At 41.7% G+C, this 11,994-nt stretch overlaps 1 protein-coding gene across 1 annotated transcript in view; it reads left to right on the forward strand.

The window, feature by feature from the left end:
* The first annotated feature begins 823 nt into the window (after positions 1–823).
* pld1a (phospholipase D1a) overlaps positions 824–11,994 on the forward strand; it is a 32,762-nt gene continuing 21,591 nt past the window's right edge. The window contains exons 1-2 of the mRNA XM_083924019.1: positions 824–963; positions 11,160–11,375. Coding sequence (XP_083780145.1) covers positions 11,192–11,375 — 184 coding nt within the window. The 5' untranslated portion in view covers positions 824–963; positions 11,160–11,191. The remainder of the gene's footprint in view (positions 964–11,159; positions 11,376–11,994) is intronic.

Genomic DNA, 11,994 nt, shown 5'->3' on the forward strand with positions numbered 1-11,994 from the left:
TTTCCCCTTGTGGGATTAATAAAGTAGTTCTTCTAGTTGTTTTGCTACTTATGCGGATTAATTAGGCCCTAAAAGACTCAACACACACACATGCAAAGGCACAGGCAGTCAGAGGTGAGGATAGACAGACACCAATCAGAATCAGATATATCCTACATTATAGATCCCCAGGGGGAAATTGAGTTACATAAATAAACAAACAAGGAATAAATATACAAAAATGTGTACATTATAGAAATAAAAACAGGAATAAGAAATGTGCATACTGCAGCATACTGCAATACACCTATAACAGCAGTGTAAATACGAAAATGCACAATAAAAATCTTTGCTTGTGTTAAAATGCAACATGGTATAAATAAATAAGTATTAATAATATTGATGCCGGAGCAAACCACAGTATTGACATATAAATACACATGGTAGCATACACAGCCAAATTGTATGGAACAAGGGAACGAGAGAGAGAGAGAGAGAGAGAGAGAGAGAGAGAGAGAGAGAGAGAGAGAGAGAGAGAGAGAGAGAGGAGAGAGAGAGAGAGAGAGAGAGAGAGAGAGAGAGAGAGAGAGAGAGAGAGAGAGAGAGAGAGAGCGTCACAGTGTGAAGTGATGAGATAATAGGCAGGACCAGTGTCTGTTTTCTCCCCAGAGGAATCCGCCAACTAAGTCCAGAACTTTGTTTTTCATCCAATGAGAGGATCCGGTGGGAGGAACCCGTGTCTTTGATTGGTCCAGAATTTCACAGAACCCTCCCTTCCTGAGGAGTTGGAGTTGAGTTCCCTGTTAGTTTTTTCTCAGCCACACTTCGCTTCACTGAGACACAACATAGGAGTATCCTTCTGCTGCGGCTGCACGGTTGTTTTTGTTTTTTCGCCTGTGTTTTAACACTGCTGTCCATTCAGTGACGCCCAGCGGATTGATCAGACCAACCAACATGTGGGCTGTTGGTCCACAACAAGAGCAGGTTGGTAATGTCTCCCTCTCCGTCTTCTGCTTGTCTCCCTGTCTGTTCTATTTGCGTCCGTGGTCTGTGGCAGATATGTGTGTCTCTCCTGTGACAGTCCTTGGGTTTGGGTTGTAAGTGGGATCATGTAGAAGAATGTACAGTATGTTTGAGTTCGCCATTATACTTACTGTTGATGTATGGCTGCATCAAGGTGGGAGAGTGTGGTTCTGGATGCCTGGCTGCACAGAAAATATGTGTTTAACATGACAAGGTGAAGCTGTGTGTGTTCATCTTTCACGATGGAAAGGTGATGGTGTGTGTGTGTGTGTGTGTGTGTGTGTGTGTGTGTGTGTGTGTGTGTGTGTGTGTGTGTGTGTGTGTGTGTGTGTGTGTGTGTGTGTGTGTGTGTGTGTGTGTGTGTGTGTGTGTGTGTGTGTGTGTGTGTGTGTGTGTGTGTGTGTGTGTGTGTGTGTGTATATATAGAGATGAGTTCCTTGGTCCTCCAGTTCAGGGTGTTTACTTTTTCCTTCATGAAATACTGCAACAAGTAGTGGGCCACCTGTACAAAGGTGTGTGTGTGTGTGTGTGCGTGTGTGTGTGTGTGTGTGCCCCCTTCTCACACCCTGTTGTGGAAGTCAGTTGCTGCAGCTGGAATGTCATGGGAAGACTGGATATATTTTTGCTTTCTTTCTCCACTGCTCACCGCCTCTCTTCTTCTGTTGTCTTTGCAACCGATACATACAACACTGACCTCTGGCATTCACTCTTCCTTTTGCACAGTCAGAAACCAGGAGCATGACCTCAATACTTTGTTCTGCTGTGGTGTCAGCACACACACACACACACACACACACACACACACACACACACACACACACACACACACACACACACACACACACACACACACACACACACACGCACACACACACACACACACGCACACACACATGCGGTGAACTTTATTACGGTTTTTCCTGCCTCGGGCTTTAAATGTGTGCATGTGTGTGTTTTTTAACTGTATCGACCGGTTCCATGCGAGGCCACCTTGCTCCGTTTGTGAGACGTATCAATCATTAATGTGGACAGTGGGAGAATTTCAAGTCTGCAAACCACCTACTGTTCTTATGTAACAAGAGTTTTACCTTATTTCAGTGTTCTTCTCTTTCTTCTCAGTAAAGGACTGGAAGGATTTGAAATAGTTTTAGGTTGGCAGGCAGATTTTAGAAAGCCTACTGGAAATGTATTCCAGATGTGGATTACAGTGGTCATGCTTCGTAGGGTGAACCCTGCTGTGAAAAAAACCACAACCACCCTTTTTTGAGTTTCCAACAACAGTCTAAAAAATAATGGATGAATTTGTGGATGATTTAAAAATGATGTTTAGGACTGTACGACATACATTTTTCTCCTCGGCTTCCATTGTCAGGCTGCACCGTAGGGCTGTTCATACTGGAAGAGTGTGTGTCATCATGGTTCGACATTCAGTTTTCTCAGTGATACCTCTGTAACAGGTTTAAGTCTAGTCAAAGTTATGCTGACAGCATTGTTTTACTGTGGACATCTAATGGCAAAGCTCTACTGCAAAAGACTTAAGAAGATAAAATAGGTCCATGAGATGCAACATTAGAAATGATTTACTGTATTTACATAGTAAAACATATTATTGTGCTATTTGGGGCTCAAATCTGGCGTGTATATGCGCTGCACAATAAGCTGCTCTGATTCAATACTACAGGAGGTTTAGAGCACCAAGGTTATAGGAGTCCTTGTCCATGTTCGGTGTTTTGTTCAGGCACCGAGATCCAGGACAAGCGTGTTAAATGATTTTCCAGCAAAGTTGAAACGGGCGAGTTCACCTGACTAAAATGGGATTTAGTGTGTGGTGCTTACATGATTGAAAAGTATCTGTTCAACAGTGACATCTTTTTCCCAGAAACAATGTTATTATTACTGTGGATGAAGCAACAGAGCACTAACATGCATTATTTTTTTTTTTGCTACAAGGAAGTTCCACTGTTTCTGGAAAGACATGTTTCTGTTGAAAAATATGTGTGCCTCTTTTTTATTTGTGTTGGCATCACAGATGACATTCCATTGTACTGATCTAAATCTCATCTGGTGTCTAAACACCAGGGCGAATAACTCTTTCGTGGCAAGATAGCGCTGGAGATGGTAATTTGGGTGAACTGTCCCTCGCGGTCAAGAGCCCGAATGTAGTTTCTGTCCTGCTGCTGTAGTCATGGTAAGTCAGAGTAACTTTAGTGGTCAGTGAAACAAATATTTGGTAAATTCCAGGCTCTGACATGGCTGCTCTGGTAGGGCTGAGTCAGGCTGGCCTGAAAGAGAGAAAGAGAGAGAGACAGAGAGAGCAGTTCCTTCACTCCTGCAGTACAATGATGGCCTGTGTAACTGCCAGCAGAACTCCACTCTGGTGATGATGACGATTGTGCCCTCTGTTTTTCTGGCATCTACTGTATATCTTGCTTTCTCTGCCTCTCTGACCATCCCTATCCCCCTATCCATGGTGTGAAGGATTAGATAATAGGCAGCTTTAGTGTGGGCAGAGAGAGGTGTCACAGACCTCTCTCTTCGCTTCTCTCTCCCTTCCTCCCTCCATCTTCTCTCTCTCTCGCTCTCTCTCTCTTTCTCTTTGTACCATCTGCGCCATGAGGAGCTTGGCACCACAGGATCTGTGAATGCCAAGCTAAGTTTATGTTATATTTTGTGTGTGTGTGCGCGTGTGTGTGTGTGCGTGCGTGCGTGCGCGTGCTAGTCTATTACGCAAAGAGATATGGTGTTGTATCCATGGTATCTTTACATTGGTTTCATTCATTCTCCGTGTTTGCCAAAATATTTATATACTTAATACTTAAATAATGACAAGCTTGTTATCACACCCAGGAATAAATGATGAACCTCACAACTTATCTATTTTTCCCAACACTCAATGGGTAATCAGTGACAGCACCTCTGCTGACATTGACATACTGTAGATGCCCAGCCCGCCTCCAGTGTTCTCTTCAGTGAATATAGAAGGACAAAAGTAGGAGTTTCAGCTGCCATTTAAAATAGTCACACAAGCAGAGTTCAGTGTATGACACTATTTCGACGACTATGACAAATATTCTCAATAAACCAATACAGATGTAATGATTAAGCGATGGGGATCACTGATTGAGACGTCCGGCTCAGAGGTGATGAGCAGTTATGATAAGAATGAGGTAAAATAAGCACTTATGACTGAAGGTGGACATAGGTGGGGTTTCTTACTGACTTTGCCGGTCACTGTGTCACACCTATGAAAATGAAAATCCTGCTTAAACTGTCCGTTACAGTGGAGTTCAGTCCATTCCACAACTTTGTGATGAAATACCATTACTTGTTTTTGTTGTCCCCACTCTCTCCCACCTGTCATGTCTAATTTGAGCCGGTGATTTTTCCATGTTCCCCCGTAAGATCAAAGTATAGCACGATTAACATAAATTCCCATTCACTAATGCAAGCTATGTTACCAAAAAGCTGATTCTTACATGTAAAATGTTGGGTTTTCAGCCAAATATACTATTAAATGCTAGATGACATGAAAAGAGTGAGGTTGGAACGTCTAAAATCCCCCGTCTATGGATGTGCTCTCCCCCTTCATTCCTTCTACCACCAGGATGGAGCAGAGGAAAATCATTTTTTCTTTTGCATACTGGAAATATAAACATTCTCCACCTGGCTTTGAGGACAATACCACTGTTACCCTGTTCAAAGCATTCGGGATTTAGTTAAAGTCTCATGCAACTAAACTCCCGGCAGATCAGATTACACATCATCATCATCATCCTGCCTGCTTTTGTGTAAGAGCAGCGATAAGAAGAAAAGGAAAGACTACAGTTTTTATCATCATTTTACATGTGACTTCCCACTCTGATCACAAAAGTTTGGCAGTAAATCAGACTTTTGGCTACAAGAGACACAACTTCCTGCCTAAACTTAATTCAGTCATGAACAAGCGCTAAACAACTGATAGGGGGTGCAGATTCTTTTCTGCAAGTAGATACGGCCCGGGACCCTGGGTGACCTCGTCTCTCTCGCAGGAGCAGATCTACTAACGAGACCGCTTCTTCCTCCAGCTATCAACTGTATGTGGAATGTAGTATTGATTGCGGATTAACCTGGTGTAACTTACAGTTGTTCTTTAACTTTTCGTATCACTTTTTGACAAGTCCCCATTTATAAATTGTAACTAATTTCTTTGTTAATGTCAATAAAACTGATGATTTATTGCTATGATACAACTTTTGCCAGGTTGGTGACTCATTAATAGGCAAGTCTTTCAATCATGGTGTAGTAAACCATTACAACTTCGAAGAGTGGCTGGGTCTGTCCGACGTTCCTGCCTGTTAAAGGGAAGGTTTTCGTTGCCACAGTACTCTACGGGGGAATTGTTGGGTCTATGCCTACTCTTTAAAGTACCCTGAGATAACTTTTGTTATGATTTGGCACTATAAATAGTGGTTAGCACTGTCGCCTCACAGCAAGAAGGTCACAGGTTCGCATCCCGGCCTCGGCCTTTCTGTGTGGAGTTTGCATGTTCTCCCTGTGTCTGCGTGGGTTTTCTCTGGGTTCTCCGGTTTCCTCCCACAGTCCAAAGACGTGCATGTGTTAGGTTAATTGATGACTCTAAAATCGCCCGTAGGTGTGAATGGTTGTCTGTCTCTGTACGTCTCTATGTGTCCTGTGATAGACTGGCGTCCTGTCCAGGGTGGACCCCGCCTCACGCCCAATGTCAGCTGGGATCGGCTCCAGCACCCCCGCGACCCCGACCCCGGGATAAGTGGTTGAAGATGAATGAATGAATGAATGAATTAATTAATTAATTAATTTAATAAGGGTCACAGGTTTTCTCACTTTCTCATAGGCCAGCAGCAAAAGTTATAAATGTAAGAAGCTCTAAATAATGTTTTTTTCTTTAAGTGAAGTCTCAAATTATGAAAGTTAGATGAGAAGATCGGGGTTACTAATTCAATTCAATTCAATTCATTTTTATTTATAGTGCCAAATCATAACAAAAGTCATCTCGGGACACTTTATAGAGTATGTATAGACCACACTACTGAGTTACTGAGCCACCTAGACTGTATTTATAATTTCAATAAAGCAATTAATTCAATCTGATAAACCTTCAAAAAGGGTGCCTTATTAAAAAGTGGTCCTGAAGTTGCTCCGTTCTCCAGCAGGATATTCTTGTACAACAAAGGCTTTGCTTTAAATTTCAGTTAAATATTACATCCTCGTAATGGAATTGCTCTTATTAGAATTTATGAAAGTGCACGAAAGGCGTAGCAATATCTCCTTAATGCTCCGTGGTGCAGGGTGAGAGACTCAATTTTTCCATGTGTCGCATATTGAAAAGATTGACGAGTTCCCACTTTGCTTTTATGATGACATAAATATATTTTCTCTCTCTCTCTCTCTCTCTCTCTCTCTCTCTCTCTCTCTCTCTCTCTCTCTCTCTCTCTCTCTCTCTCTCTCTCTCTCTCTCTCTCTCTCTCTCTGCCTGAACCTCCACAGTTCTTCTCCCACTCAACTTTCTTTCATTTCTTCTTCTTCATGCGTTGATTCCAACTAATTGACATTTAAAAGGGATGCTAGCACACGAAGAGGGAGAGGCGGACACTCGTAGCTGCGTCTGTTGATATTTATATACTGTACATGCAGCTTGCTGGCTGTTGAAACTATCGCTATGACAACAGGACAGGAAGCAGGAAGTGTTCCATTGGAATGGAGTGGATAGATAGCTGCTGCAAACTCCGCATTTCATTGCGTTCTCGTCGTCTCCCTGCCCTTCCATCAGCATACTGTAGACACAGATACCATAAGCAATGCTTTTGCGCATGGAAGTGCGTGCATAGGTTTGACATCTGAGTCTCCACATGCAGACATTCAAACCACATGCAGCTGTACCTTGTTTCTCAGCGTGGGTCAAGCCCGTGGATATTCTTAGAGCAGCGGGATAAATGTGCTGTCATAAATACTTCTGCTGGAATCTTAAGATTGCATGCAAGCCACACAAAAGACAACCAATGGGCCTTGTTGGATTTAATGACATTGATACATCCAAATCAAAATTTTTGTTAAGGGTCCGGATTGAATTGTCTTCCAGGTATGTGTGCTCTGTACTATATATATACTTTGAAGACAGGCTACCTCAGATGCCACACCACCACACTGTGTGCAGTATCCTGACCCACACTGTTATTCTTCTGTATCAAATGGGACCAAGCAAAGTGAGCTCCTCGGAGCCCATGCTATGCGGTAAAGTGTGCTGGAGAGGGTGAAAACACGCAAAAGCAATCAGCACCATTAATTAAACTATCCTGTAAAAACATAATCAGAATCATAACTTTGATTTATACGTAAGCATCCGAATTCAGGGGAAAAAAACGAATGATTAAAATGATTTTGATGAATGAAGATGCTAAATGATTTTCGCAGGGACAACAGGAAACAGACATGTAGTCACTGTAGGCAACTGGTGGCTGCTGGTGACTCTTCTGACTCTGTGAGCGTGTTCGATCTTGTTCAGTGTTCAGTTTACTCCCAAGCTGTTATCTGTTGGTGTACGTGCTCATGTGTTATGGACTTTACATGTAGCTGTTTCATACTTATGCAGGGTGTATTCTTACTCTGGTTGTATAGGTTCAGCCTATTGTTGAGTGTGTGTGTGTGTGTGTGTGTGTGTGTGTGTGTGTGTGTGTGTGTGTGTGTGTGTGTGTGTGTGTGTGTGTGTGTGTGTGTGTGTGTGTGTGTGTGTGTGTGTGTGTGTGTGTGTGTGTGTGTGTGTGTGTGTGTGTGTGTGTGTGTGTGTGTGTGTGTGTGTGTGTGTGTGTGTGTGTGTGTGTGTGTGTGTGTGTGTGTTTACAGTCCTAACTAACAGCGCCCCTCCCTGTTTACCCTTAAACTGAGAAGAAAAATACAGTTTTTCCTTAAACTGGTTTGTTCCGTCCCACACACGTAACTGATATTGTCTCAACTTTAAGCCGTATTCCAACTAAACCCTTTTGTTTCTTGTCCAAAAACGGGTGTTTATATTACGAGAGACTGCTTTTATCAGAATGTCACTCAACTTTTTAAAGTGCTTTTCTGCTCATCTTTTCATATTAATGCATACTCACTGCCTCACTGTGAGCTCATTAAATCCCAGTCGAGCCATTTTCCGGTGTTTCATTAATGCAGTAGACAACATTTTTGCAGTAAGAGTGCATTACATAACAAAAAAACTCCAATCCTATTAACACTGTCCTTTTGATGAATTCTCTTTTCAGAATCTTTCTGATGAGTCACCTGCTTTCTTTCTCTCCTTTCCTTTCTTCCCCTCTCCTCCCGAGTCTAATTCTTCGTCTACACTCAAAGGGCAGTTTGTTAATGGGCCACATGGGTCGTCTCGGATGACTCAAGACTTTTTTCGGGTCTTTCTTTCTTTTTGTGTGCTTTTTTCTTGACCATTTCCTGCACTTGGTGGAAAGATGGAAAATTGAATGTAGCTGCTGCAGAAATGTTATTCTCTCCACACCCTGCCTGTATCCTGTCTTTACTAATGCAGAATTTTAACAGATGACTACAATAAAGTTGGAGAAGTAGCAAGCACAAGAAATGTCAACAGGTTTGACGGGTTTTTAGGCTTCTCAAGAAGTGTTTAGTATACAAAATTAAAGCCGTGTTCTCAGCAGTGTGTAATGTATTGGTGGGGTCATAGTGAAACTAAACTTGGGAACTGAACACAATTATTCTATATTCCTTTGCATAAAGTAAACATCTACTTAGCATGACAAGATGTAAGCTGCTTGTGTTAACGTGGATATATTCTGTAAATATTTGCGTATAAGGTAGTCTGACATTTACCTGCAATATTTGCAGATGCAGTATGTTGACTGCATGTGCCGTTTACTGTGTTTGCTCTTTGTGTCAAACATGAGCACTAGTTGTTTGTAGCATGACTGCAGAGGTGTAGATTGATGTCATTTTTAAAGTGTATATAGGGGTGTATGGCTGTCTCATCAACATCTCAAGGAATATTTGGTAAGAATGTCACAATCAGGATTTTGAAACCTCAATAAAAGGATGAAATGTGACTTAAGTATAAGCCTGTGAGTGGAAGATTGGGGCAGGAGTGGATTAGATAGGACTTCTCGCCCCTCACAAGGTGCTAATAAGCAAGACTCTAAGGTGTGTGTGTGTGTCTGTGTTGTGTGCATAATGTCATGATCTTAGTCAGTTTATGCATTTAGATAAAAGACAGCAGTAATTGTGTGGTTTACAGCAGCGCCTTCCCTTTATTCTGAATATTTCTAAAGTTTAGAGTGTATCATAAAGCACAATAGATGTTGTCCATGTGATTATTTTATTCTCCTTTGAAAATAAACGTATAATTAATCTGATCAATAACATGTGCGTGGTAAAAATGAACAAACATTAGACAGAAACAAAGAGCATATTACCAGCTGAAATACATACTTGTCCTTTAGGTCCACCGAACCCACAGTGTTAAGACAATAAATATGATTTTGAAGTTATTCATTGGATAAATTAATTTGTCATTACAGATGCACTGAGTTCAGTCAGTGCAAGCTGTGCATTCAGTTGCACCAAAATCATTAAATGCCAAAAATGTTCTTAGTCTTGTTCACTTAGTTTTTGATCAAATATTGACTGATTCTGATTGGAATTTTAGATTATTAAAGGCTGTATTGAGATCATTTAATAGGGACAGGTGTATATAAAAAAAGACAAAACTTCTTGTTGTTGTTGGTGTTTGTATTTGTGCTGCCTTTCTCTGTATCAGCCTATTAGACTGATGCAAAGACCAGTGTGTAAGAGATGGAAATCAGAACAATTTGGCTGTAAAAGATGAAATCAGCTATGTTGAGCGGCAGCAATGGACTATGAAAAAGGATCATCAGTATACTGTATTTAAGAACATAATAAGTAATTCAACTCATGATAACACGTGGGAGTATATGATTTGGACAGGGAGGAGGTTACCAGCTGATTCAGTCATTGTTTGTGTCAGTAATGAACAACTCAGAGAGTTAGTTTGTCATTAACTGGATTTAATTATGTCGGGCTTTAGGAAAGTCTCCGAAGTCACAGACACAAGTGTTTTATTGAGCGAAAGTTTCCAAAGAAATGTATCAACTAAAGCGGAAGGGTGGTTGGGGTTGAGGTGGGTGTGCCTTGAGTGAATCATTAATGAATCACTGAACTACTGAACACATAGATTTTGTCATAATTGCCACTCAAAGACTAAAATGAATGAAGTCCACCTCTGTCTCATGGGGGAGAACATCATAAAGCAACTGCCCCTCCTCCAAAGCTGTCATGTTTTGGTCCCTCTGTCCTTCATCAAACTCCCCTTCAGACTACACACTTCAAGAATAGTTCTCAAAACAAACAATAGTCTAAGGTCTGATATTGTTTTGGGAGAACAAAACAAAAAACTGCAAATTTAATACAGAAAAAAATCTGATATTTTTTCAACAGTCTGTTTTTTAAAAATATTAAAATACAAGGTTTTGAAAAATATCGCTGACAGAATACTGAAGTTTATCCTAAATAGTCCATGACAGACATGTCGTGGGGTCACCAAATAGTTTCATGAAAATAATATGAGTCATATGCGTATGCAGTAACCACACCTCACGACAGCTGAACACCTATGGGAGTTTCTGCACCTGACATCTGTTCACCGGCTCATCTCTGTCACCTGATCAGTTGACTTTCAGCACTGAACTGTTCAGTGTTTGCGTATTTTCATCGTGCTGTTGCTGTGCCTGAAGAGGCGGCCATATGTGACCCTGGAATGTGTTCCAGCTGTGTCTACAGTACGTGTGTCTGTTTATTAAAGAGCCTGCAAACTTGTGGTACATATGTGACTTTTCTAACAGAACACCATCATGATTAGTATATGATCACTGGAAGGTTATAAGTCACTCTTAAGTGTCCATATATTCCTCATATGATGATTTTTATTCTAATGAAATGATCTCCTCTCCTCTCCTCTCCTCTCCTCTCCTCTCCTCTCCTCTCCTCTCCTCTCCTCTCCTCTCCTCTCCTCTCCTCTCCTCTCCTCTCCTCTCCTCTCCTCTCCTCTCCTCTCCTCTCCTCTCCTCTCCTCTCCTCTCCTCTCCTCTCCTCTCCTCTCCTCTCCTCTCCTCTCCTACTAGGCTTGCCCTGCTCAAGGGGCTAACTGCTGAGCATGCTGGGTAAAGCTCCGCCCACTACCAGTAGCCTCAACCTGGTGAACTCTGAGGTGTCTGACACCACAGCAGCCCCGGATGCACACGACGGTATCACAATGGCCGACCTTGTGGAGAGCCTGGATACCAGAGAGCTGGACATTGGAGAGGGAGAAGAGAACGACTATGAAGGAAACTACTTAGGTGCGTGTGTGTGTGTTTGCATATTATCTCTATGTCTTAAGAAGTGTGATTTAACCATCATCTCACCCTATAATAAGATGATACCTAAATGAAAATATGTACGTTATTCTTGTAAAAAACCTCAAGGTATTAAACCTTCAGGAAACTTAACTTCTCAAGACTGTGAACCAGATTCATCATTCATAAACCAGATTAAGATGACCATATAAGCCCATAACAATACATTTGTGACTGTCCTCTTAGTGTTGTACTCAAGGTCAATGGGAAATGTAGGGGAAATCGAGTGGGCTCACATTAGGGCTTGTAAGCCCCATTAATTACATTTTTCTTGAATATGAAGGAGTCTCCGACAACTAATGCTAATTGTACATATTAAGTTACATTTTGATTCAGATATCTTGAGGTGAGAGGTCAAGGGCCCCGTTTTGAAGATGGCCAGGCAACTTCTTCCCTCACCCAAATAGAAAGATATGGTTGGTACCAATGGATTCCTTAGGTCTTCTAGTTTCATGCGATACCAAGAATCAACGTGTGATCATTCACACTGCCTGCACAAGATTGCCGGTTTAATACTGTATATAATTTATTAACGATAGTGTGACTTGTTGCTGCTCATGGG

Source organism: Echiichthys vipera (assembly GCF_963691815.1).
Source record: "Echiichthys vipera genome assembly, chromosome: 12".
NCBI classification, from domain to species: Eukaryota; Metazoa; Chordata; class Actinopteri; order Perciformes; family Trachinidae; genus Echiichthys; species Echiichthys vipera.